This window comes from Acanthopagrus latus, chromosome 4, assembly GCF_904848185.1.
Source record: "Acanthopagrus latus isolate v.2019 chromosome 4, fAcaLat1.1, whole genome shotgun sequence".
NCBI lineage: Eukaryota > Metazoa > Chordata > Actinopteri > Spariformes > Sparidae > Acanthopagrus > Acanthopagrus latus.
The window spans coordinates 6,165,130-6,192,920 of NC_051042.1; the positions used below are offsets into that span (position 1 = coordinate 6,165,130).

The following is a 27,791-nucleotide window of genomic DNA, read 5'->3' on the forward strand; positions in this document are numbered from 1 at the left end:
AGGCCAACAGTTTCCATGTTTTCTCCTCTGTTTTTATTCAGTTCCTTCACACATGCTTCTTTTCACCCACCAAGGCTTTCTATGACAGTATCAGAAAATCTGATCTGTGGATCCTGGAGAGATAGATGCAGGGTTGGAGGTGAAACTTACATTTTTATTGTAAGGTTATTGCAGGTTTCACAGCAGCATCGCAGGTTGCCTGTAATTATGAAGCAGCAGCATTGGCAAAGTGAAGTAAACAGTGGAACAGGCCTTGAATAGAGTGGTAGGTAGGTAGTTAGTAGTAGTTAGCATCAGGTTCCCTTGTGTCAAAGTCAAAGGGTTTAGTAAAATGCCTGAAGCAAGATCTGTGGTCATTGTAGGCTAAAGATATTAGTCTGTGTAGTCTATGTATTCTGTTTATAGCTAACATTAACTTTTTACTGCTAGCAATTTAATTTATGCCTCAAAAATCACAAGGGGGTGTTTGCCTGTAACAAAACCTGGTGGTATCATAAACGTGTGTTTGCCACAGGAATTATGTTCAGCGATAAGCCAAAATCCAATATAAAAATTTTGAAAACATTCTGAATGTAAAACAGAGTTTTATATTTATTCAGCTGTACGTGAATCCCACAATTCCGACGGCACCTGAAGGCAACCGAAAGTCTTTATGTCCAGAAGAGTTGAAAAAACAAAGACTTCTGTTTGTTTTGTTTGCTGGTCCAACACAACACAACACAACACAACACAACACTGGGCTCAGACTGTCACGAGGACCGCACAGTTGAAACCAATTTCTAAATTAAGTCGTCACTGATTTGAAGTGGCTCGAGGACAGGCGGCCTCCGGGCGGTGACGCGAGGCACTCATCGACCCACGCATGCGCTGAGCCGCAGTGTCATAGAGCACCATCAGGAGGAGCAGCAGTAGCAGCGGACTGGACGCGGTCGTGTTGTTTATTTCACTCACGATTAACTTTTCACTACAATGTCGGGCTTTGACAGCAACCCGTTCGTGGACCCGGTGGACGTGAACCCGTTCCAGGTGAGACGGTTCTGTCGCTGTCTGCGTTTGGACCGAGTTTGAGAGACTTTGAGTGTGAACCCTAGAGGAGATAAACTGCAGCACAAACCTGTTTGGTTGGTTGCTGGGTTTGGCCTCAGCATTTCCTGGCTAAGAATCGTCACTATTATGAAGTATGACACGTTGGAGGCCAGTGATGAGATTTTTTTAATAGAGATTATTTGTTAAAACGGTGTGTTCTCGCTGTGGGAGGGCTTTAAACTCACCTGCGCAGGTAGGCAGAGTGACGAGCAGGTGCCTGCTGATATTTAGCTGTCCACCTGTCTCTTCTCTTCAGCACGCCGGGGATAGAAACTAAAAAGCAGGTTTAGTAGGATTTAAAGTCTCATTTTGTCGCCTTATCGACTGTTGATCTGTATGATTATCTCATCCAGGTGTTCTCAGGCGTATCAGCTCCAGGAGCTTATGTTGAGGGTAAATCCACCTCTTGACTTAAGACATATTTGCTTAAAGAAAGGGCAACATTTGCTTGTTCAAACCTATTACATTTAGGTTTTAACAGAGACAAATGTGGTGAAGGAGCCAGAGTGTATGAATAGTTAACGTGGTGTGTCTTCCTGAACTGGTTCAGGACTCTGTTCACTGCTCACACACACCCACACATAACTCCAGATTAATAACTGAAGACTCATGGCCTCTCATTAGTACATCCAGCAGTGGAATCTAACTAAATACACTGACTCCAGTACTGTAGCTCTAATTAAGGACAAACTCTAGGTTTCTGTACCCCAGTAAGTGGGCTGACCTTTACCTCAATATTAAAAAACTCCTCAGAAGCACTTCATGAATCATGTTATGTTTGATTCTGTCACTGGGTGAAAAATCAAATATCATGATATTATTGCCCAAATATATAGAGCCCAGCCCACATATGAGTTTTGGGCCATGTACCAATTTTGGTCAGTAAAACATTCCAATATCAATATATCGGCGGATGTCCACAATTAAAGGATGGTGATAACACAAGCTCATCCACCAGAGTGAAACATGAGAGCTGCTGGAGAGGAAGTAGTGAATAAAAAAGATCCAGTCAGCTTGCCGGGATGACTCCATTTTAACTTATTTATATAATTTTATTTGTTCGTTTTTCCTCGTTGTGTTAACATCATCATAACCTGTGTGTCCTGATGAACAGGTGAAATTCAACCTTTGTTTGCCTGGTCCTTGAAAGTGATCAATTACTATCTAATAAAGCAAACTTCAACTTGTAATAGAATATTTTCAAGTGTGGTGTTATAACATTTACTTTAGGATCCAGACCACACATGATATCCTTAAACATCTCATATGCAAATGTTTCAGTAGTTTAACTGCTGGGCACAAGATGTCTCATACTTTTCTGTTAAGTCCATTCTCAGTGTACAGTATTAGAATGGGAGGCATCAAGTTTCTCCATCAAACCTGTGTACGCTGAATATTGATATCATAAATCCTGCTCACAGGCCTGCCTCTGAAGTTAGATTTGTACAATAAATGTGAAAACAGTCTTTAAGTGTCAAACTATGCATGTACATCATTCTACACAATGAAACTCAAACATTAACTGTTGGAGAGGGAGAAAAACACTCACTTGCCCGGAGGGAGACTTACAGTAAAGGAGCTGAGTACTTCCACAGCTGATGACAAACTTGTTGTTTGATCTGTTTTTAGGATCCCTCCATCACACAAGCCACAAGTGGAGCCGCTGAAAACAATGGGGAGTTCAACCCATTCTCTGCTATTGACATGGTGAGCTCCCCCATTTCTTACTCTAATTACTGATGTGATGTTTGAGGTCACTCACTTACTTTAAAAAAAATCAATCCTCAATCATCTCACAGGGAAACCACACCGGCACGACCATTCCCGTCTCTGGTTCCTCGTCTCAACCCGCCGTCCTGCCGACATCTGTGGAGCAGAGTGCTCAAGTGAGTGTATTTATATTAGTCCTTAGAGTATGTTTTGAGTCCTTAAACTTGAGTTATTGTTACACATAAGATGTGACAAAGAACCACACATTTTTTTCAGTTTACATATTTATAATATCTCGTCACTTATTGGCCAACGATGGAAACATTTTAGCTGAAGTGTTTGTAGGAGGATGTGCTGTTGCTGATCATGTATCACATGGCTATTAGAAGGAAAAATGTGACATGGAGTTGTAGTGATATAGTGACAACATGGTGTAAAGAGTGCATGTCTTCCACCCTCCAACAGGCGAGTGCAGCTGCTGGCCAGGCGAACCTGATCAGACAGCAGGAGGAGCTGGAGCGTAAAGCAGCTGAGCTTGAGCGGAAGGAGCAGGAGCTACAGAACAGGGCAGCCGGCCGAGCAACAAACACTGGTGGTGAGTTGGTGTAAACTCATGTTTTACATACGAACCATAAGAATCTACACACCAGTCACAATGTTAATCCAGCTGGGAATGTTTGTGTCCGTCAGCTAAAGAGAACAACTGGCCTCCTCTTCCCAAGTTCTTCCCTGTGAATCCCTGCTTCTATCAGGACTTTGAGGAGGACATCCCAGAGGAGTACCGCAGGATCTGCAAGAGGATGTATTACCTCTGGATGTGTATGTAGCCCTGCATCAGTCTACGTTCAGTGCCTCTGGTTAACATCTGACAGCTTTATATGTCATATATGATATGAGATCTTATTTAAACACTGAGGTGTTTAATAACCAAGGATTACTACACATGATGCACACATATGTCATTATCTTCATAATATTAACAAAAAAATCACGACACAAAATTTGATATCTCTTTATCTCTATCTATTTCCTAAACAATATTGATTAATTGAAAGGCCATCTGACAGTCCTGGCAGTTTATTGAATTGTAATTGTAAATCAGAGTAAATAAAGAGTTTTTGGGTTTTGGACAGTCAAGAGCACAAAAGAAACAATTTAAAGGTGTCACTTTGGGTTTAGGGAAATTGTTTGATGAGCATTTTATTAACAAAATGATCTGCTGACAATAAAAAAATAATCGAAAATGGATTATTTGCAGTTCAGTTCCACAGTTTTTAAAATCCAGAGTGTTGCATTGAACCTAACTGCTGGTACCAAACCCTCTCATCCCATCACACATCCTACACATTACAATCAAATCATCACCCACAACTGTTTCTTCCTCTGACAGAGCACCAAAGATGGTTCACGTGAAGAAGACGCACAACTCAAAGCAGAGTCCAATGTACATGTTGATGGTAGTTCCTGTTTTACCTCCCTCAGTCCAGTTCATTGCTCTCCTTTGTGTCTCTGCAGTCCACAGTGCCACGCTCTTCCTCAACGTGATGGCCTGCCTGGCCTACTTCACTGCAGATGCTCAGAATGGTGTTGACTTCGGTCTGTCCATCCTCTGGTTCCTCCTCTTCACCCCCGTGTCCTTCATCTGCTGGTACCGGCCCGTCTACAAGGCTTTCAGGTACAGTGGTTTAGTAGCATTGTGCTGAAATATTCTTAAGTTTGCATAACTTACAGGATGTAACTGTTTTGTTGTGCAAGCAGAAGAAATAGGGACATATGCAGATGAAATAGTTAGCAGTGTTTCCTTTTTTTTTTTTTTTTTTTTAACTCAGTACAACTTTGTGAACACCTTCATCCTCCGACTCAGCCAGAGGGGTGAGAGGAAGTATGTGGGATCCACTCTGTACTCAGCTGCCTCCATTTCTAATATTAGAAGATGCTAATATCTGAGTTTTCTTGCCTACAGTTCAGTGCTTTAATTAGATTTTTTTTCCACTATGAAAATGTTTTTCCTGTAACGCTCATTTTGCTGCAGAGGAGACACATCCCAAACAACATTAAGACCCGAGCTCCAAAAACACTCTGAACAAATTTATATTTAATATCTGCAAAATTAAGTTTCTTTGAAGGCTTTACAGAATATTGTTTTGTTTCTGTGGTCTTAGAGAAACCTTAATTATATTTTATATGTGTATGTATTGAACCACTTCTTTATATCTCCTGTATCTGACAGTCTGACAGTGAACCTTTTAAAGAACGTAACATGATTAACAACATGTCCTTTGTGTCGTCTGTTTGTTCTTTCTAGGTCTGACAGCTCTTTCAGCTTCTTCTTCTTCTTTTTTGTCTTTTTCTTCCAAGTGGCAGTCTACATCATCCAGTGTGTCGGGATCCCTAAATGGGGAAACAGGTGAGTGGAGAGATTTGTAACTGCATGTTGGGTGAAAGACTGGAGGTGTGGTGTTGATGCATGAGACAGTTGTTCATTGCTCATAACATCTTTTTATTTTCACCATGAGTGTCTGCACTCTGCTGTGGGTAGATTCATAGTAAATGTGGGTACATGCATGTGTTGGTGTGTTTCTTCATTCACATCTATGTGTTTGTGTGTATTCCTGCTCTGTATCTCCTCTTTTACATTTCTTTGACAGATTCCTGCTGACCTAACTTGTCTGGGTTGCTGCTTTGTAAGTGTGGGACTTTTCTCTTCAGGTTTCTTCTCTATATCACGTAATATAAAAGGCTTTTTCCGTCATTCCTGCTTTTTCATTGGTCACTTCAGGCAGGTCAAGGTTTACGCTCATTTCTCTTCATTTCAGTTATTTTAAAAGTATTTTCGTGTCAAACTACTGTTGTACGCTGTGTGCACTCAGAAATGACACATCTGTTTTTATGTCTTTGGTCTACAGTGGATGGATTGCATCCATCAGCATGATCCGCATAAACTTGGCCGTGGCCGTGGTTATGATGGTGGTGGCAGGTTTTTTCACCGTAAATGCCGTCCTGGGTGTCATCCTGCTGAAGATGGTACGTTAATGAGTCACCTCACAAAAGGGAATATTGAGCCATGTTACAGTTACACTATTTGAGTATAAACCAGTGGAGTTAAATATACCAGGTAGGGTAGGTTACATAATCTACATATTTTGCTATTTTAAAGTGAAATGCAGTCTCAACAATATGTACGTCTGCAGTAAAATTAAAGATGTTGAAGCTTTATGATAAATTAAACTTGCCCCAAATAGAAAGTTGAATACGGTGCAGCAGATGTACTGTATATAAATGTATTCTCAGTGAGGCTTCATATTGTTTATTTCCACTCCAACTTCGTGAGGATGCATACAGATCAAAACAGGAAACAAAACAAGAGAAACTAAAAATTGGTGGGCACAAAAAATTTGAACAGCAGCTGCAGCGAGAGGGCAACCGAGGCATCGGAGAGATAAGCAAGATTTAGAAACTGCTGTTATGAAGGTTTAGAAACAGTCTAACCAGGTCAGGAACTGGAATATAAATGGCTTATTTGGAAAGAGACCTCCACAGAACCACTATGCATAGCAAAGAAAATAAGCATATACTGATTAAATGCTTTGAGGCATAGCACAGCATATCTGATCACTTTATGAGGCATCCTTGTAATCAGTTAAAGGAAAACTTTATACTCATTTTCAGGTTCATTTTACTTTGTCGTACTACTAGAATAGGTTTATATGCTTAAGTTCTGATTTAAAAAATAACTGTCCAGTGCAGCTTTTTGTGGGACTTTTTAACTTTAAGACCTTTTACAAGTACCTTCGTAAACACTAAAGGAACAAAAAAAAATAATTATTATGGGGCTCCTTTAAATTGGAATCTCTAATCCGAATGATTTCAGTCGGAGTAAAGAAATATAATCTATGTTTCACAGCTTCTGCCCTAATCTGTATCCCTTTCCATCCCTCCAGGTCCACTCTAAGTACAGACGGACAGGTGCCAGCTTCTCCAAGGCCCAGCAGGAGTTCTCACAAGGAGTCCTGACCAGCCGAACTGTCCAGAATGTTGCAGCAGGTGCTGCTACCTCTGCTGCCCAGGGAGCCTTTGGCAGGAGTCAGGGAAACTAGACTGTTTCCCACATCCAGAGTGCCTCAGGCTAGTCTCTCCTCTGACCAACATACCAGACTAATCTGTCCCTACATTATTCTTCTGGGTTAAGGGGATGGGGGGTTGATTATTTAATGAAAAGGGCCAGAAGTTACTTATGTCAAACTCTTCAGCCGAGTCCACATTCACCACTGACAGAGTTTGGTATGTTACAGACAGCAAGCATGTAATGACTTGCACAATTCGTTGCTGTTATTTAATCCTTGTCGTCATACAGCATGTTCAAAATTCATGCTAATAGAAGCTATTCTGGGAAATGTAGGACATCATAAATTGAAGTTGACCTAAACAAGGTAGAAAAGGAGACAAAACAAGTGTGACAAGTAATTGGTAACACTGGGTTTAGTGATAAGATGCATTGATTTAATTGTTTAAAGGGAAATTCTGGTATTTTATAACCTGTGCCCTACATTTTCATGTTTTGGTTGTAAATGATTTACCAAAGTTTTGGTCCAGCAGATTGCTTTAGCTGGCAGCCATGACTCTGCTGCAGTGGCTGTAATGAAATCACTACGACCAAACGGTTCGCTCAAGGAGAAGTCTTGCTCTGAAATCTCGCAAGATGAACTGCTACAGTTCCTCGTCTGGATTGTCTTAAATCACCTCAGTAGTCAGCCGTGACTTTGGAAACACATTTCTCACTGGCAGTTGTTGTAGGTAAACTCCAAACTCCTCTGTCCAGCTCTGACTCACGTTTCCACTGTCGTCTTCCTACAACACCTTCTTATGCAAGATTTCAGACACTTTTCCCTGAGTGAGAATTGTGTCTGTGGCTCCAAAAATGATCTTATTAATTAACTAACAGGTCTAACTCTGTGGGAATCATCTCAGCCTGTGAGTAAAAACAAGCATCTCCAGTGGATTTAGCTCCGACAGTCACAGTTGACCCTATGGCTTGTGTTTTAGCCACTGCAGCTGTGCCAGCTGAGGCATTGTGCTGGGCTGATCCCAAAATCTTTGATAAGTATGAACGAAATGTGTAAATATAAGTCCCAGGTTTAAAAAATACCAGATTCCTGTTTTAGTGCAGATATCAGTACAATTATAGAAATAACTTACAGGAGCCTCAAAACACTACGAAGACTTGGGTTGTACAAAAAGCATGCAGGACTTGACATGAGAATGTTTTGACCATCATGATGGATAGATTCACATAATATATGTATACAGATGTTTGTCTTTACAGCAGCATCTAGAGGTTTACAGGGTGACCAGGCTGTCTTTCTCCTGCCTTATGAACATTTTTACACAAGGTACACTTTATGAGTTCTACTTATACTACAGGTAATCTCACTGGTCGCCCTGTAAATGAGATGCATCCTGTTTCATGTTACACTGCTGATGCACACAGTTTCTGGTTTAACTTGGTTCGTTCCATTTAAAGTTTTCATGTGTAGGATAAACTGATGATTTATGAAGGTGTCGGGATGAAGGTTCTTTTTATTTCTACTGTTTTAGTCAGCTAATTGATTTAGATGAAGTGAGACAGAAAGCTCTTTTAAAGAGCAGATGGAGAAGAGGTTTAACTGGGAAGGCACATGTTAATTACTTTATGTTAAGAATACATTTGTTTTTTTTAATTTTATGGAGCTTTGTTATGATTAAAAGTGAAAGACAGGATGCAGGTTTATTAATTTAAAGTTACTGACATAGTATAGAATTAGAGGTGTTAGTGCTTGATGAGCAGAAAGAACAATATTTATCTGTTGATTATTCATTTGGTTGACTTTGTACCATGTAGACACAAGTCACGTGTTACTCAATAGTCACAGATGGTTGGTATTTTCTAGCTGTACCTACTTGATAAGCATTAGCATTCTCATGTTTTTACTTGTTAATATTATATATATTGTGTATAATTCTAGTCACTTATTACTGTAATACTGAATCACTTTGTTCAGGAGTAGCCTCAGTCAATGTAACCTACCATTTTTTGTGTGGGGATTGGAGCACAAGGCTGTTGGTTATTAGTGTATGTCTGATTATGTTCGTCTTTACAGAGAAATATGTTTCATGGTGAAGTTTGTTTTGGTTGATCAGAATGTATATTAAGGTGTTGTACATATTTGTGACTTATTTAAAAAGTTTAAATGGGGGAAATGTGGTGGAATCGGTTCTCAGTCTTAACCTTGAATAAACTGTCTTTATTTTCTCCTTTGAAAACTTGGGTCATGTTTTACAAACTAAATTATGGAAAATACACTCAGATGAGGTCCAAGACGTACCTGTTTAGAGGTATAGAGTCTTAATAAGGTTATGTTCTCTATGAGTCAGTTATATAGTTTTAATTCTTAATTCTGCCAACTGTGTTCTAAGACCGCAATGCTGTAAAGCAGTGATTGTAAATTAAAGTTTTCATTAGAGTTACAAGACATAATCAGTCCAGAATCTCATCATCAGTATGAAGTCACATAAAGCTCATTGCATTGATTCAAACATTCACACACACACACACACACACACACACGCACGCACGCACGCACGCACGCACGCACGCACACACACACACACACACACACACAACAGGTGAAACCAAAGAACCAAAGATCTGAAAGAAATTCATCAGACTCAAAGCATAGATTTCCACAGGTCTAATGTCCATTCCTTGTGTTTCTTGGTCCAAACAAATCTCTTCTGCTTCTTACTTTTCCTTAGTAGTGATTTTTAGCAGCTATTTGACCATAAAAAGGCCTGATTCACGCTGTCTCTTCTGAACAGTTTATGTAGAGATGTGTCTCTGTGTGGCATTCATCTGGGCTTTAATCTGAGGAGTTGTTAACTTTTGATTTCTGAGTCTGGTGACTCTGGTGAATTTATCCTCAGCAGCAGAGGTGACTCTTGGTCTTCCTTTTCTGGGGCGGTCCTCATGTGAACCAGTTTCATCGTAGGGCTTGCTGGTTTTTGCGACTGCACTTGGAGACACATTCAAAGTTTTTGCAATTTTCCGGACTGACTGATAGACCTTCATTTCTTAAAGCAATGATATGATGGACTGTCGTTTCTCTTCTCTTAGCTGATTGGTTTTTGCCATAATATGACAGTTGTCAAATAGGGCAGTCAGCTGTGTACCAACCTGACTTCTGCACAACACAACTGATGGTCCCAACCCCATTAAGAAGACGAGAAATTCCACAAATGTGAAAATAAAGAAAAACTATCAAATGAGAATGTGCGTCCAAACTTTTGACTCGTAGTGTATACACACTGAGCTACACTCAGAATCCAACCGGCAGCTGCACCTCCGCATTCCACTGACGTCTCCATGACAACAGCTTCTAGTGTTGATCATCCCAAGATGGCGGACGAGGAGCAAGCCACGGCGGTGAGTGCAGAACCAAAGCTAGTTATCGTTATGTGGAGTGCACACAGATACAGTTCGTCAGTAGAAGTGGCAGTGTGACACTTATTGAGCGAACGTTACGTTAGTTGTGAGTATTGGTGTCGTTTAACGCCTTGTGAGTGTTAGTTAGCTGGTCGGCTAACCAGGTCTAAGTCGGAGCTAAGTTGATTAACCAAAGCTAGCGGCAACTTGGCTGCGCTCTGTCACTAATCTCACACGCTGAAGCTCAAACCTAAGAGCTAACGGCAGCACACACAGGAAGGTGCCAACAACAGAAATGTGTCTTTCCAATTATTCTCTGCTGACCATCATTATTAGCACACGCCTGTTAAGTTACTGTAACGTAACGGAGCTGGATCAGATCGAGTTATTTAACTGTCCGCTCGACAATAACGGAGGCGGGCTTTACCACGAACACCAGCCGTCATTGCTGTGACATCCGGCGTTCTGGATGTGGTCAAATATACCGAGTGTCACTACAATATCTTGTCAGCGGCTGCACTCCAAGCGATCCACAAGTGAATGAAATATGGGGAATATGATGCTAAGCAAAACACAGGCACTGCGCATGCGTTCATCCACCTGCGCATAAGGTAGCTGCCTCATAGCTCACTGCTTAGTCAAGTGAAGTGAGTGGTGTTTGTGTGGGTGCAATAACTGATCAAGACAAACAGACAACAAGAAATGTAAGATTCAACCATTAATGTTCCATCTCTGTAGACTTTACAGTGGGAACAAGCAGTAAAAGAGTATATTGTCTGTGGGATAGCTTTGTTTTAATCATTCAGTAATTACATTGCAGAGTTGCATTAAAGTTAGGATCTCTCGATTAAAAGCCCAAATGCCTCAAGGGTTTTTGCAGTCTTACTTGATTGATGAACAATCAGTAATGGGTACAGGTACTTTACTTGATTATTTCCAAGTTCTGATTCTTTACACTTCCTCTCCACTACATTTAGTTGATACTCTGAGTTACTAGTTACTTTGTTGTGGGTGGGATATTGTGTGAGAGGATGCTGCATCAGAGCTAAGGTAGCACATTTTTACTGATGTCAGAAAAAATGCTGAATATCAACCCAATAATCATCCAGGACTGATAATCAGTCTACCCTTAATTGAGACAACAGTGATGACCATGGTTCAAGAATGAATGATGTTTATACATTTTATGAAAATATTAAAGCATCTACCCCAGGGGGGTTTCTAGAATTATTTAAACAGATTACGGAGCAATTCTTTGGGCTTTTCATTTTAATACCACCAGACAGCTGCTGATATTGTACCTTTTAGGACTTTAACCCTCTGAATGAACATGTAGAGTAAGTTGGTGCAGAGCAGTTTAGTTTATTATTTGTTTTGCCATATACAATGACCATATGCAGTTAAATCTGTTGCCTCACAGTGAGTTTTAAACTCCTGTCTTTGCAGTCCCTGAACAAGACATTCTGTACAACAACTTGTAATTGAGAAAGTTTTTTTTCTGTTCTGTAAAATGGAGCATGACCACACCGTTGGAGCAGAGAATCTGAACTTTCACCCGCATTTCCACACAGCCTTTCATCATGAAGATACAACACATAAAGTATTTATGGGTGGGGTAAATCTGTTTTGGTGTGGCCATCATACATACCTCAGCTCATGGGAAGCGCTGATGATGCATGTATTGCTGTGTCATGTACGGATCGACACTGGTATTTATTCATTTGTCCATGTTTTATTTCATATATTTCAGCTCCCAGTTGTGACTGAAGCCAAGAAACGTCGAGCACCTAAAGGTACCATGTTACAGTTGACACTTGCATGTCATCTTCTAAAATGATTGTTGAACAACATAACTGCTGTTTTGTGGTTCATTTCTGGCATTTTGTTTTTCACTAAATCTTAAGGATACTTTAGTGGGTTTTGAACTAATCGTCCTGCAGAGGTCACCCTTGCCCTTCTCTCTACCGTCCCTTGAAGGAATATGTACAATGTACTGCCTGGTCCAGATCATTTTCTGTGTGGAAAATGTGTTTGATTATTGAGAATATTTTGTCAGCAAAATTGATGTCCCATCAGCCAATTAATGTTGTCGCTCAGGGATTAACCTTTTGTTTTGTTTTACAAGCTTTATAATTACTATCTGTGTAACTAAAAATGCAAATCCTCTGAGAACAGTTAAGAACAGACTTCATCTGGCCTTGTACACGGTGATACAAAATATAATCAGTGATATAATTTAGTTCTCACTTAGAATACACTAGAATACAAGCTGTGATTTGATGATAAAATTTGGTGCATGGTCACATAAATATAATAAATAATAAATAAATCTCCAAATTTGGAAAAAAACTAATAAAAAGCCATAAATCTTTACTTGTCTCCATCAGCTATTACCATCATAAAATGTAATGCTCATGCAAAATTAATTCTGTGATGTGCATGGTGTTGTTCTATCTCACTCTGTGCAGTGCGGATATTACCTTTTTAGTGGGCAACACTCAAGAGGGTTTGCAAAAATACGAGCATGTCTACAAGAAAGACTTCAAATCAATTTCTTTTAAACCAGCTGCCAGCGCCATAAGGTAATTTCCCCTGTTTCCAGCATGTCTCAATTTTATAGAATCAAGTTTCAATAGCAGTCGGCCTTATTTAGTCTTTTTTCAAGACACTGATGCTCATTTTTGTCATATCTCGGGGAGAAAAAGTGCCGGTTGCTGAATATGAAACTAAATGTTTTGACTAGACCAAGGGTTTTTTGAAGTTTCTTTTGGTAAAACTTCCAAAATAATTTTCATCATATTTCCTATTACACTCTCCCCATGTGTCTTTTGATCTCAGCATGCCTCTCCTTCGCTCTTATCCCCTTTTAACAGATGGTTGAAGCACATGGATGGTAAATCTGTCTTAGCGTTAGAAAGATCAGCTGTAACAATGAAAAATCCTCCATGTTTGGGATGAAGTTTTTCACAGGACTATATTTAGGAGGCGTCATGCTGTGCTCTTCTTTCTTGCTCCTTTCTACTATTCTTTTATACAGTAGTTTTAAGAATACATGTCAGACATGTATCCCCATCTTTCCTCACCAAATGTGCCCTGCTTTGTTTGTGTGGAGAGTGGAGCACCACAGGGCCACAGCTGAAACCCAGAGACAAGAATATTATTGCTGTCTCAGCAGGAAGAAAGCGGATTAGGGCTCTACAAATAGGGCCATTCTGAATCTTGACGGGGCAAATGTGTGAAGCCTGTGCAGTTTCACACTCAGCGATGGAGAGGATTTCTCTGAAGTAGTTGGATGAGGCTCCAGTTCTAGCAGCAAATCAACAGAGCTCGGCTTGAAGCGCTGGCAGATAAAAACAGAAGGGAGCTTTAGTGTAATTCACACTGTTTTTTTTTTTTATAGGCAGTTCGTTAATACAACCCCCCAATGTCAGTGGCAGACTCATAGCCTGGTACTTCATTTTACATTGCCGTGAATCCTATTTTTAGCCTCAGAGGAAGGTAGTAGGTGCAAGATAACAGGATTACCAGAATCAAACTCGCTCGGATTGGAATTACGTTTGCTTCCTTGTGAAATGAAATGTTGTACTCCACTGGGAAGGAGACTTGGAGCATTATGGTGGAGTTCTTGAGGTTACCTAACCCTTTCTAAAGCTGGCTTTGTATTGTGCTGCTTATACCTCCAGCTTGTCTCTATACCCTCTCTGTTCTGTCACAAGCACCTGGCTTGCGTGAGACACTGTTGCCCTGGCAACCGGGAGAATATCTCACCCTGCCGAGACGTTAAAAGAGTGACAGGAAGAAGAAACACTGTATCTAATGTTAAACTTGCTTACAAGGTGACATTTACAGCGTGGCGGATGAATTGATTACAGTTTAGCCGTGGCTTTTGGTTGAAGTGTTAACATCTATGTAAACTGTCAGATCAAAGACTCCAATTAGAGACTGCAGAGGGAGGATTATTTATTCAGCCAGCAAATTAAAATAAAGACTGTATGAATTAAAAATAGTCCAAATAGACATAATTCATGATAGCCTGAGCCGTCAGTTTGTAAGTAAACACTTGCTTACAAGCTAGGATTTACAGTGTGCTCGGTAAAAATGACTTAAATTTAGCCTGTGGATGTAGGTCTGCATGTTTCATCTGTGTGTAACTGTCAGATCAGAGGCGTACTTATGACTGCAAAAGGAGGGCACCTTCAGGATTAATCATTCAGCTAAGGCATCATCTGAACAGTCGAGGGTAATAAGCTTTATAGCGTCACAGAATCTTTACATTTTTGTCTCCTTCTCCACCTTTCTTTAATTCTTCCTCTCAGCTCCAGAGCTTCCCATTGTGGAGAGGAGAAACTGGCTAATCCACCAGCACTACATCCGCAAAGACTATGATACCTGTAAGGTAAAGTACCTTCATTCCACCATTCTCCCTGTGGTTTAATCTGTGTTCAGTGTTGGTCTGATTGACCTTTTAAACATAATGAAGATGATGAATACCTGACATGTACAGGCTCATGTCTTACAATGTATTCATTATGACCTATACACTGTATTGACCTGTGGATTCCCACATGAAACCAGTACTTAGTAAAATCTTTGAACAGATGACTGTACTTTTAAGATATATTACTGGAATATTCCTAAACACTTTCTCTTAAAGGATCTCATGAGATAAACAGATCACAGGATGTTGGGATGGATAAATACAAGACAGTAAAATCTCTGGTTTCATTTGTTCTAAAACAGCAGAGCCAACCACAGTCACTCATGATGACAACCAGCTCGACAAATAAAGAATCAGCTTCATGAGATCATATTGCTGTCTGGATAGAGCAGAGTGATACAATGTGAACACAGCAACACAAATCTGCAGCCAGAGGCAGATGGTGTGTTCTTTTTTTAACAGACAATAAATACAATGATGATAGAAATAATGAATGATCACATCAATCTCAGTTTCATTGCTACTGTTTCTATTTCACGTTGCAGACGGTTACATCATATCTTAAAATGTGACACAGAAGTGTTTGCCTTGTAATACATTTCAAGAATAAAACATGAACTGCTGATTTATCTTTTTCAAACGTTACTCTGATAAAGACATGCTCACAGGACTAATGAGACCCAGAAACTCAGTGTTTCTCGGGCAGAATACCAAGTTAGAGTCATATAGTCTCATGTGTATGGAGGTGTATGCTGTCACTGGCACTGTGCTGTCAACGTATCCGCCCTGCTACCTTCGCATGGCTGTAGAGCAGGGGTCACCAACCTTTTTAAAACTGAGAGCTACTTCATGGGTACTGAGTCATACGAAGGGCTACCAGTTTGATACATTCTTCTGAAATAACAACTTTGCTCAGTTTGCCTTTAGTTATATATGATTATTAATGATTAATGATACTCATCTATGTGAAGACACTGATCACGTTAATGATTTCTCACAATAATTATCAACAATGACTTAACAAGGTGGGAAACAGATAATATCAATATTCAATTTTCAGTTTTAGAACAGACCTGAGGGCTACTCATGTGGTCCTTGGGGGCTACCTGGTGCCCAAGGGCACTGTGTCGGTGACCCCTGCTGTAGAGGTTTAATTAACTGAAGCGGCTTCATGTGTACATCATATCCAGTAAGAGTCAGGCCAATTCATTTATAGATACATTATGGCTGTACCAAATAGTTCAGAGTTCTGGAACTTCACTTACTACGCCCATACTTCACTTCTGATTTATACATCAACTTTCAAATTATGTTTTTTTGTTTTTTGCTTAATTATGTTTAATGAGCCAGTTTAGCAGCAATGTAACAGCACCTTAGATTACATTTATATAACCATCAGAATGGAAAATTTATTTTGGCTCTAACACTAAAGTAAAAAAAAATAATAATAAAAAATCACATTATCTATCTGCATTGGCTTGGCATGGGGCACTCCATTTAATCATGAATAGTTTTATTCAAAAGGATGTTTCAGGATTTATTTATTTATTTGTTTGTTTTATTTGAGGTAAGAACTGATAAAAGGTGGCAGACATTCAAAGCTTCATTCAAACTTCGTCAGAAGCTTTGAATAATAATAAAAAAAAACCCTCAGCATAGCCACACATAATTCAGTTGAGTTACTGGCGTTCCCTCTTCAGCCACATTAAACAATTTGTTGATGCAGATTTAAAAGCATCTACAAACTGAAGGATATTTACAGAAAACACATTATTTACATTTTAAGCAGTATTCTGTTAGTTGTGTTCTTTTGCTTCAAATATTCAGTTTGCTCTTGTTGACAAAAACAGATCAGATTGATGGTTTGTCAGACACAGATGTGGTTCTGATGTTTCTTTTCAAGTTGAAGCCACATTTTTACCAGAATACCAATACTTGCTCTTTGTTGCCTCATTCGAATGAACTCCCATCTGTTTGAACCTCTCCAGCCAACTGTGCCCCCTGTGCTCTGAATTCAGCACCAAAATATCGTACAGCCAATGCAAATTTCAAGGTCAGGAATATACCAAACTTTTCGAGTTCTGCCTCTGCTGGTCTTTGCAATGGCACAAAAATACAGGCGGCAGGCTGTTGTGTGCAGATGTACAGAACAGGATGCAATACACTTATATATCTCTGTAGTCTTAGGTAGAGCTTCATGTTGTTAAAATCAAGTTGATTGAATCACACTGGAGGTAGTATTCAGCAGGACTGCAATAGCAGCCATTACTTTCAGCAGTATTTTAATTCACTCATGTAGAGAATAACACCCACTTCAGTTTTAGAAATTCTCTTTCCTTCTGTGTCCATGTAGGCGATCATCAAAGAACAGCTGCAGGAGACTAATGGAATGTGTGAATATGCCATATATGTTCAAGGTGAGCTGAGTTTTATAGCTACTCATCCCTCCCACACCTGTAAAATGTATGATATTAATATCTACATCAAATGAGCACTCTGTGGTAGTCGACGCTCAAGCTCCGCAATACATCATTTAGCTCCCTCCAAATCTGCTTTTTGGACCCCATGCTGTGCCTTTGATTTTTAATGGTTTTTTTTTTACTTCCTCATGTAGATGAAGCGCTCTCTCTTCTTGTGTTTTAATTTTCTTGCCACAGCACTAATCTTGCGTCTTGAAGGCAAGATCCAACAGTCACTGGAGCTGTTCCAGAGCTGTGCCATCCTTAATCCCAGCAGCACTGACAATCTCAAGCAAGTGGCCAGATCACTGTGAGTCTACTGCCCTGGAGCCCAGGGTGCAACAATCCTTCTTCCTTTACTAACAAGACAGACATTAGAGAGAAATATACAGTCAAACGGCAGGTCAGCTATGACCAGAACCTTTTTTGATACTGTAATAAAATGCATCCATCCCCACTGAGTATTTTTACTGGTGTAAGAATCTATTTAGCATGTAGTGATTAATACTGGTTAATTTCTCACGTGGATTATTGTTGTTTGTTCTTTCCGTAGATTTCTCCTGGGAAAGCACAAAGCAGCAATTGAATTCTATCATGAAGCTGCAAGGCTCAACGAGAAAGACTGGGTAAGAGAAAAGAAACAATCACATACTGCGTTTCTACTTTGTCTCATGCTGCATCGCACTGAACTTGCAGCTTGGAAAAAAAATTACCTCCACCACAGAAAAGTTCAATGAAACAATCATCCAAATACGAAACTTAGGCAAGATCCACCAAGCCCGACTTCACAGACAATAAACTCAGATGACATCACAGCAGCGTGTCAGCGCGCGTAGTGAACGATTATCCTTTACCTTTGCATTACTTATTCCCTTTTTCAAGAAAAAGCAATAAAAGGATATCATCTGAACAAAATCAACAGAGAGAAACAATACCAACATCACAATATATGTAAATGTACATGATAAGTAAGTTAAAATAAAATGAAGGGGAAGGAAATAAAAGTTTCTTCACTCTCTACCTAATGTAGTGTTGGTGTTATGAAACATGCTGTAACGTTGTAGTTGGCATTTTAATTTCCATTTATTTATTCCATTCCATTGATTTATGCTTGATAGAGTGTTTGCGATCAGGCAGTAGGAGCCTACTCCTCCTGTGTAAGTGCCCGGCTTACACAGGCCGCTGGAGTTTCTTGTGAAGTTCACAGACTCGCCATGCAAACATCCATTTTTTTGAGGCTGTCCATGTTTTCCTGAGCAAACAAACCAAGACGCATTTAGATCAGAAGTCTGGAACATTGACTCAGAAATACCGACTTCCGACCTGCAACGGATGGCAGCATTAAAGTTAGTAAGGGAAAGTGTTCATGTTTCTCATCTTTCAGTTTAAACACAGGGTGATGTTCTTCCAAGAACACCTCTCCATATTTCATATGGGGAACACCAGTACTGAAGCCCTTTTTTATACTCAAGCATCATTTTTTTTTTACAAAGAGAACTTCATGGTCGAACTTAAAAACGGATCCAGGGCTGTTTTACTCTGAAGCCTATAAAAATTGTATTACACGAGCAAGGCAGGACCATTAATCACTCACACAAGCGTGTTTTTAAATTCAGACTGTCCCATCTCAAACTTCTGTCAGAAATACTATAGAATCTGTATTCCACAGAGCTGCTTTTATATTTGAGAGTAAAATGCGGCTCAGTCTTTATCCAGCCCTGTTCAATTAAGCATGCACCAAAGCCCCATGTTTAATTTGACATTTCTTCACCCCAGGAGATCAATCATAATCTGGGGTTGTGCTATTTCTTCATCAAAGACTTCAAAAATGTGAGTATTTTACCAACACTTGTCTGCAAATTATAGTCACTTCTGCTGTGATTTGATTTGACAATTCAGATTTTCTGTGCCTGACAGGCTGAAGAGCACCTAAACATAGCTCTCCAGATAAATAAGCACGACAAGACGTTCATGATGCTCGGGAAGGTTCATTTGCTGGCTGGAGACACTGACAGGGCCATCGATGTGTACAAGAGAGCAGTGGAGTAAGTGAATTAAAATGTGAACAATGTTTAAAGACACAGAGAAGACATCTAAAAAGTAATTTGTGGATTTTTAGTTTTTCATCAAACCCAAATGATATAAATAAAATAAACCCAAATCTGTTAATGATTACACAGCCTCAACATGACAGCTTTCTTCATGATGACACTCTTTCAAAACACCAGATGAGATTTGTATAAAACATGCTGTTTCAGAGGAGTTTGGTTATTTGATGATTGTGTCTGATGATTTCCAGCGTTTGTAGCTCTTCTCAAAAAGTGCTTCTCCTTCAATCTCACAAAAAGCTTCAGCTTTGACACTTTCAACCCAGGGGCCTTTTCAGTTCAGTATAAATTCTCTTCATTTCCACTTCTATTCACATGTTGAATATTTAAACACTAGGCTGTGATGTAAATAAGGAAATGACATCAGTGTCTATAATAGAGCTCATTGTAGCTACCTCCTGTTGGGGTTAAATGAATTAATCAAGTGCCCCAATGCTGATGATGCCTTTAATGAGATATACCACTGTGAATCTTATTTTAATGTAGATCTGCCTCTTCCTCCCTTTTTTCCTTCCCCCCACAGGTTATAATTAATACTCCACATTTGTGCTGAATCAAATCCTGATTGAATAATCAGCAGATTCCCTGAATATAAACTATGTTTGCTGGAGAATAAGTGCCGGCACTAAGTGTAATTACAGGCATAGATAAAGTGGCATTTTTCATTCAGCGTGTCTAATTCTCCTTCCAGCTTCTCTCCAGAGAATACTGAACTCCTCACTACTCTTGGCCTGCTGTTTTTACAGGTAGCTAGTTCTTTTTATAACCTTCCAGTGAAATTATGTGTACACAACAACGAACACTACAAGATAAGACTGGCATTTACTGTAGGTGTCAGAAACTAAAAAATGGAAAGGAGATGAGATATAATTTTCTGTGTTTGTGTTTTTGCCAGCTGGGGAAATACCAAAAAGCTTTTGAGCACCTTGGAAATGCCCTCACTTTTGACCCCAACAATTATAAGGTATGTTACACTCTGGTATAAACTTAGTTTGCTACTAAGCAACCCAAAGACAATGAGTTGAACTTCTTTTAAAGCCATTCAATCAAAATCAAAGGTCATTCTGTCAGGAGGTCTGTCATCATGTGCAAGTTCAAAGGGTATATCCTCCTCTAATATCTCTCTAATCATTGTTTTTATTTCCAGGCCATACTGGCAGCAGGCAGCATGATGCAGACTCATGGGGACTTTGATGTGGCCATGAACAAGTACCGAGTGGCAGCATGTGCTGTGCCTGAGAGCCCTCCTCTCTGGAACAATATTGGCATGTGCTTCTTTGGAAAAAAGAAATATGTAGCTGTGAGTAATATGCTTCACTTTGTCAGTGAAGGAGGAGTATTTCATTTTTTACTCATTCCTTTCAATGAGACATTTGGTATAAGTTTCTTAAACACCAGCAGTGGTGGAAAATAACTTGTACAGTTACTGTGACATTTTTAAGTTACTTGACTGGATTATTTTCATTTTATGATACTTTACTTTTGAGAGTAAGTTTTATGTTTCAAACATCTGATGAGCTTGTTAAATATTCCTATATAAAGCCGTGTCTAGTTGGAGCTTGTCTATGAGTTGTAAGCAGCTCCACCAAAGAGACATTTCTCTTCTAATATTCTCAGTGTTCATTTAAATAGCCAGTTGAGCTCCAAAGAGAAAAAATGACAGATAAAAGAAAAGTCTATATGATGAATACAGATTTGTGTTGCAGAAATGTGTTTTATTTCTTTCCTCTCTCATTGATCATCTAACGACTGCTCAGATTTATCTTGTTATCCTTTGGGAGGCCAGACTCTGTGATTGGAAACAATTGGACAACACTAACTGAATATAACTTATTCAAAAAAACTATCTCTGACTTCATCAGCTAAAACAGTGAAGTAACTCTCACACATTGATCTGCAACAGGGCATTGGACGAGCACTTTTACTTTCAGTACATGTTTACATTAAAGGGCTCTGTGGAGTTTTCTTGTAAATAAACAAAGTTTCTGATTACATTCAGCATTACTTACGAAAAACCAGTAGTGTGACTCCTTCAGGACTAAAAAAAACATGTAGCTCACAGTCTTCTTCACTGCCCTTGTTGGCACATGACTTTGTTTCTTGCTGCTCTACTGCCACCTGTTGATTACTGGACTAGAGTGAAAGCACAGACTGGAGCGGGTATCACAACACCCACAAACCCATTTTCATAGCTTCTTACCTGCTAGAAGTTTGTGGCGGTGTCTGTTTCTGTAGAGGTCCTGCCTTCTGTCTGTACTTTCTTCTTTTCTTTGTATTCAATTAAGGAGACAGATAGTTGATTGTTGAATATCATTCCCAGGTTGTCAAAAACTGACTTAATAACTTTGCCAGGACTGTGAATTATAAATCTACCATTTACAGAATGTATTGTTTCTCAGGTCCTTCAGGGGATCAAATATTATCAAAATACTCACCTAACAGTCCTGTCAACTGTTGAATTCTCTCTCCCAACTTTATTTCTCCACCAGGCCATCAGCTGTCTGAAGCGAGCTCACTACTTGTCTCCTTTTGACTGGAAAGTGTTGTACAACCTGGGGCTGGTCCACCTGACTATGCAGCAGTATGCCTCAGCTTTCCACTTCCTCAGTGCAGCCATCAACCTGAACCCACGTATGGGGGATCTCTACATGTTGCTCGCAGGTACATGCCACTTACAACAAACTGAACATGATAAATGTGAATTAGGGCTGGGTGTTGTTAAGAACCTCACGATTCGATTCGATTTCGATTCTTTAGGTCACAATTCGTTTCAATATCAATTCGATTCAATATTTACTTAACGCTTCGATATCGATTCAGTAATAAGTAGTAATAAATAAATAATTCATTAGAGTTCCTGTTGATAATTTTTTATTTTAAAAAAGTAATCTTAAATTATAAATCTTTCCTCTAGGAAGTTCTAGTTAGAATTGACATGTAAACAAAGGCACATGATGCGTTTAGATATAAAATAGTCCAACCATAGTTAAGCTGAGAAAGTGCCATTGTTTCTGGGACTGCATGGTACATTTTTGTCTGATATAAGCAGACATAACCCTGGTCCCTCAGCCCTCCGGAATAGATGCGAGGGGGTAAAACGTTGACACTGAACCCCCCTCTCTCCCCGGAGGAGAGCGCTACCCGCGGGCACACGGTGCAGCAGCCAGGGTGAGACCGGCTGCACTGGGAGTTTACAGTCTCCGAAGGAGCAGTGCTTCAGACATCGACTACCCGCCTCCGCAGCTCCTAGTCCTGTCTCTAAGTTTACACCTCTATGCTCTGTCTTAACAGTGGCTCTGACCAACTTGGAGGATGTGGAGAATGCCACAAGAGCATATGAACAAGCTGTGACGATGGACGAGTGAGTCTGTCTGACACCTTTTATCTAAAACTATAACTTCTGAATTTGAGTCTGTAGTTTAATCACTTTTTCTTGTTTCCCCTCCAGATCCAACCCTCTCGTCAACCTGAACTTTGCTATCTTCCTCTATAATCATGGCGAGAAGAAAGGAGCTCTGGATCAGTATCAGGAGATGGAGAGGAAAGTCAATGTACTTCGAGACAGCAGTAGCAACTTTGAATTTGACTCTGAGGTATGTAGGATCCTGTTTATGTTGATGTTTTAGTGTCAGTTGTTGAAGCCATTATTTACATGTCTTTGCCCAATTGTCAATACCAGCTGATGGACATGGCCCAGAAGATGGGAGCTGCCTTGCAGGTGACAGAGACTCTGGTGTGGACAAAACCAGGCAAGGACTCCAAATCAAAACCAAACTCTGCAGCAGCAACCAAAACTCCTGGGGCTCCCCTTGGTACCAACCAGGCTCTGGGCCAGGCCATGTCTTCTGCTGCCAGCTACAACAAGAACATCCAGCTACCAACAGGTACAAACTACCAGCATGAGTTGTAGAAATTCTGTCACCTTGGTGAAGCTTCTGGTTCTGGTGGTGACGCTGAAATAAGGTCCAGCTCTCAGTCGTGTCCTGATGCGACATAGTAAAGCTGAATATCTCACTTTTTGTTCTGAGCACAGGCTCAAAGTGAGGAGAGCACATAAAGTATTTTGTCAGACTCTCAGTGCAGGTGATGACAAATTTCACAGTCTCCACCTCTTGTCATTAAACCCAGAGCCAGAGTTTTCATTTGAAACAGGATCTTTGAAAACCTCTTCCTTGTGTATCCATAGCCTCTTTTCTGAAGTAGCAGAAATGAAATATGTGAAAAAAGACGCTAACCTCTATCTAGTACTTATTCTTGGCAACAAATGAAAGTCATGGTGTGTAAAAAGGACACACAGGTAAGCTAATAAATTCAAGGCTGCTCTGAAATGATTGATGCAGCTTACAGCGCACTAAAATAAGTGGACAGGAGTGCTGTCATGCATACGAGCCTGTGGGCCGTGGCTTCTACCACTTTTGTTTAGCAGTTGACAAATAACACTCGAACAATGGACCCATGTTCAGTGACAAACATTTTACACGATGACACAACTCAAGCCGTCTTCTGTCTTTCACTTAACGACCACCTTGTTATGAATATACAAAAATATAGCCTGTAAATGCAACTAGTTAATGTTAAGCAGTATGGCATCAAGTAACCACTACATTTATGGGCTATTTAAAGTGGAGGCGTGTATTTGCTGGTGTCAGTATCTTTATTGCTCTGCTGTAACAGCTAGTCTGTGAATAGATTTTGCTGGAGGTCAGGACTCATCTATGACAGCCGGGGACCTTCTGTGTCTTGGTGGTTATTAAAATTCAGACACTGTATATGGAAAACAGCTAACCCCTGAAACTAACCCAGAAACAGTCAGAGTTCAATGTGGGTTTAGAAAACATTGGCTAAAGTTTAGCTATTAAGAATGTAATTTGTTCAAATGAAAGAGGACAAATGCAAAGGATACGTTCTGTTTGTACAGGCATCTGTAATCTGTACATCTCACCCATGTGTCCAAACGAGAACTTCTCAACCATTGGGTGAAATGTTGTTGCTAAAGTTGATAATGGGGGAAATTGAACCTTCAAACAATCCAGTCACAAGCTCTTTTCTCTAACCTCAAGACCACCCCTGACCCCTTAATGCTTCATCAGCTTTTTAATGTGATGACATTACAACATTTAAACAGGCCAATCTGAAGCGGCTGTCTGTGGGACGTCACAGCTGATGAGCTAATGAGTCCTCCATTTCCAACACAATACATCAGTATTTCTATTGGCCTCTATTGGGATCCATCTTTACACGTCTGCATGGTTTTAAAGTAGATCAAAGGAGAGCTCTGACCTGTGATTTTGCACTTGCCATCTTGAGATCACATTAGAACAGGAAAGTCACACTTTAATTCATCTGTTGTGCAGGCTTTAATTGGAGTGTAGGCAGAAGGAGCAAGTATTTACCAGATGGAAATGCAGATTAACTGTATCTGAATGAAGTTCTGTGCCGCCAGATGTTACGTTTTTTTATTTTATTATTTTTTTTCTGTATAGTGACAGGTATACAGCATTAATGATGTCACAGACCCCAATATTGATAGCCCAATCTAATTTGCAATACCTGTCCTAGATGTGCTTTTAAAATACATAAAACTCAACAACAAATATGTAAAAGACAAAAGTAGGAACACAAATGCAACAATAAATACATACACGAAAGTACAGACTGAAGATTCAAACATAAACTGTAGAACTATACTGCCTTCTTGCTTCCTAGAGCTACTGTGAGGCTGAAACTGGGAGGACTAACCTTTCTATTACGCGCCGTTCATCAATGTCCACTTCAAGTTTTTCTATTAGAAGGGTTTTATTAAATTCTTCAGAGAACAAAAAAATGGTAGAAACTGTGAGCTAAACCTGCGTTAAACGTCAATGTGCACGCCCAGGTCAGCCCCTCTCTCCAACACCAACATCCAGGAGACAGACAGGTGAAATAATATAGGTTATTTGCACTATTACACTTGTGTAGATCATTGGGAACTAAAAGACCAATTGTTCTGCTCTGGTCTTTTTCAGGAGTTTCCAAAGGTCCCTCCATGCCCCTTGAACCAGAACCTGATGTGGATAAAGCTCCCAGCCCGCCCACAGATCCTCCAGGCTCCCCGGGACCTGTAGAGCCAGTCAAACCCAGAAGCTCCAAGAGTAGATCCAAGGTGGAGGCATGAATTAGTACAGCGGCCACAAACTTTGTTATAAGATCACACTCATGTTAAGGAGCTAAATCAAAAAGCAATTTTAGGTTTTCTAGCTTGTAGAGCTTGGACACAAAGCCTCGAGTCATCAGCTTCTGCTTTGGATAACTGACACACAGACGTCTCATGTGCGACACGGTTCACTTTACACTCAATAAGGGCACTTTCTTCATGTCGTTCATTTCAGAAATATTGAATGTCAGTTCAACGCTTCTCACTTTTAAACCAAAATTCTGAGATAATCAAGTGTTTCTTGTCAGTCTGTGTAGATGTGTCAGGTTCGGTGGAAATGCCAAAACCAGTTCCAATGGCTGTTCCAGTTTAAGAATCTCTGGTCCACAAAATGGTAATATTGGCATTTGTGCAGTTGCAAGTGTTGATATTTGGAGGAGCTTAGCAATAAGGTTAAATGATGAATTTTCCTTGTTTTGACATTTCTAGTGAAGGTGTCAATCCTTTGCTGTTGGGAGTCCCTCCAGCTCAATAAATGTGAAGGACCTGCTGCGACAATCACTGCTAAAATACAGAAAGAGTAGTTTTTGAATAGTGACAGGATGTTGCTTGTTTGTATGATAGGGCTCTTAATGAAGGTTGCGTGTACATAGTGATATATGCTTTTATATGTGGTTAAATGTTATGTTTATAGAGAGTAATGTATTTAATATTAAAAGAGAGAATGTAAAGAAAATGACTTGTCTTGCCTCCTTGAAGAAGTCCACTGTGTGTCTGTTGTTTCATTGTGTTTCCTCATGTTGAGGTCGTTCAGTTCACCAACAGGGGACAGCAGTGTTTAAGAGCTGTTAGAGGCCGTCCAACAGACACATTAATACATTTACATCCTATCATACATCATACTTATATTGAAACTGTCAACATACTAACTGAAAGCTTAAATGTTTCTAAAATGTGTTATAATGAAGTCCTGATATTGTCTGTGTGGTTCTCTTATATGCAGACTTAACTGAGCCACTCACCAACTTCTTCTGTTAGTCACAGTGAACGTGAACACGGACCACAAACAGCTGTGAGGAGGAAAAACGTGTGATCAAGAAACAGACTGTTGTGGTTTAGGATAGGACCTCATAAATTATCTAGTGAAGGTCACATACAAACTGAATTATTTATATGTATGAATTACAATATGGATGAGGCAATTTGTACATATTAACCAAAAATATGTATGAAGAACAACCCCCCTGACAAAGTTTAGACACACAGGAGCAGGTAATGTTTGATATTTGGTGGCATTTATAAATGAAACCATCATTGTTTGTTTAGTAGTTCAGAGACTAACGAACTTCTTAAAAAACAAAGAAAGATGAAATTGTGCTCAGAGACGTCAAAACTCTGTCTGCATTTAAAAAAGTGTTTGAGTGTTTACCTGTTAGAATCAGCAGTAGAGCCTCGGATCCTCTCCCTGTTCGCTGCTGAGATCATTAACTCTGAATCAGGAGAGAATTTAAGGAGAAGTCTGGAGTACAACAACAGAATCAGAGAGAATGTTTTAATTTTAAATGTTTGCATTGCATTCAAATTCTCAAAAAAGCCTGTTTCTTTACAGAAAACAAAAATACAATTATCATTTTTATTTCCGGCATTTCGTTTGAGATCCTGAGATAACAGAACTTGCAGAAGCTTTATTAACTATTTTAAATAATAGTCATTATAAGACTGCTTTAATTTTGAGACAGTGTCAAACGTTGTGACATCAAAGTCTATAAATATACACAGAAGTCCAGTGGAGTAGAACCTGCAGTGGGGTCAATAAAGAACCACTTTAAAAATCTGATTAGATGTACATGTTCAACATGAAGAGCATTGAAGATTTTCTTAAAAAATTAAAGGGTAACTCCACCATTTTTACACATTTAAGTGTGTTTTAGGTGTTGCAGAGTACTCTCAGTACTCTGAGTAGGAGTATGAAACCTTCTGTGGCTCCAGAGGAAGTTGCGTGTATTCTGACAAATTGCCTCTAGTGATGTCACTCGGTGGCTATATTGCATTGTGGGTAATGTAACCCCCAGGTTCTAAAAAAGAAGACAAATGAGTGGAAGGAAAAGGTGGACAACAAGTGTGACAAGTGGACTGCTTTTCAAAACCTGCCATCTACATTACCCAAAATGCAACACAGCTACCGAGTGACATCACTAGAGGCAATTTATCAGATGACATGCAGCTTCCTCTGGAGCCATAAAAGGCTCTTTACTACTTTTTTCTCATATGCAGTATTTCTCCCCCAAACCTATAAACACACTTTACAGTGTAAAATTGGTGGTGTTACCCTTTAAAACTCCACATGTCAACATCTAGAGCACTAAACATGAAATTGACCACGAGGAGCACTGCCTAC

The 27,791-nt window shown here is 39.7% G+C and overlaps 2 protein-coding genes across 6 annotated transcripts; both read left to right on the forward strand.

The window, feature by feature from the left end:
* Positions 1 to 783: 783 nt before the first annotated feature.
* On the forward strand, positions 784 to 9,096 carry scamp2l (secretory carrier membrane protein 2, like). Its single transcript, XM_037096132.1, has 9 exons — positions 784 to 1,026; positions 2,716 to 2,793; positions 2,886 to 2,972; positions 3,262 to 3,391; positions 3,487 to 3,615; positions 4,312 to 4,471; positions 5,102 to 5,203; positions 5,703 to 5,820; positions 6,738 to 9,096. The coding sequence occupies exons 1-9, from the start codon at positions 970 to 972 to the stop codon at positions 6,891 to 6,893; spliced, it is 1,017 nt and encodes a 338-aa protein (XP_036952027.1). The 5' UTR covers positions 784 to 969; the 3' UTR covers positions 6,894 to 9,096.
* Positions 9,097 to 10,152: 1,056 nt separating this feature from the next.
* On the forward strand, positions 10,153 to 26,132 carry bbs4 (Bardet-Biedl syndrome 4). 5 transcript variants are annotated; one of them, XR_005074805.1, is made up of 18 exons: positions 10,196 to 10,255; positions 12,006 to 12,048; positions 14,572 to 14,651; positions 17,047 to 17,110; positions 17,351 to 17,462; positions 17,706 to 17,778; positions 18,929 to 18,982; positions 19,070 to 19,197; positions 19,952 to 20,006; positions 20,156 to 20,224; positions 20,408 to 20,560; positions 21,750 to 21,921; positions 22,552 to 22,621; positions 22,709 to 22,853; positions 22,940 to 23,144; positions 25,266 to 25,402; positions 25,702 to 25,787; positions 25,883 to 26,132. XR_005074805.1 is itself a non-coding variant. In XM_037096446.1 (17 exons), the coding sequence occupies exons 1-17, from the start codon at positions 10,196 to 10,198 to the stop codon at positions 25,708 to 25,710; spliced, it is 1,629 nt and encodes a 542-aa protein (XP_036952341.1). In that variant the 3' UTR covers positions 25,711 to 26,132. The 5 variants fall into 5 exon arrangements, 3 of the variants coding, with proteins under 3 accessions (XP_036952340.1, XP_036952341.1, XP_036952343.1); XR_005074804.1 differs by having other exon boundaries at positions 25,266 to 25,787; XM_037096446.1 differs by having other exon boundaries at positions 25,702 to 26,132.
* Positions 26,133 to 27,791: the final 1,659 nt, after the last annotated feature.

Bases quoted from the DNA above. Each gene is read 5' to 3' on its own strand.
- scamp2l (XM_037096132.1), top strand. From the start codon at position 970: ATGTCGGGCTTTGACAGCAACCCGTTCGTGGACCCGGTGGACGTGAAC. The intron at 2,794-2,885 runs GTGAGCTCCCCC...ATCATCTCACAG, and splicing joins CATTCTCTGCTATTGACATG to GGAAACCACACCGGCACGAC. The intron at 3,392-3,486 runs GTGAGTTGGTGT...TGTGTCCGTCAG, and splicing joins CCGAGCAACAAACACTGGTG to CTAAAGAGAACAACTGGCCT.
- bbs4 (XM_037096445.1), top strand. From the start codon at position 10,196: ATGACAACAGCTTCTAGTGTTGATCATCCCAAGATGGCGGACGAGGAG. The intron at 18,983-19,069 runs GTGAGTATTTTA...TGTGCCTGACAG, and splicing joins TCATCAAAGACTTCAAAAAT to GCTGAAGAGCACCTAAACAT. The intron at 21,922-22,551 runs GTACATGCCACT...CTGTCTTAACAG, and splicing joins TCTCTACATGTTGCTCGCAG to TGGCTCTGACCAACTTGGAG.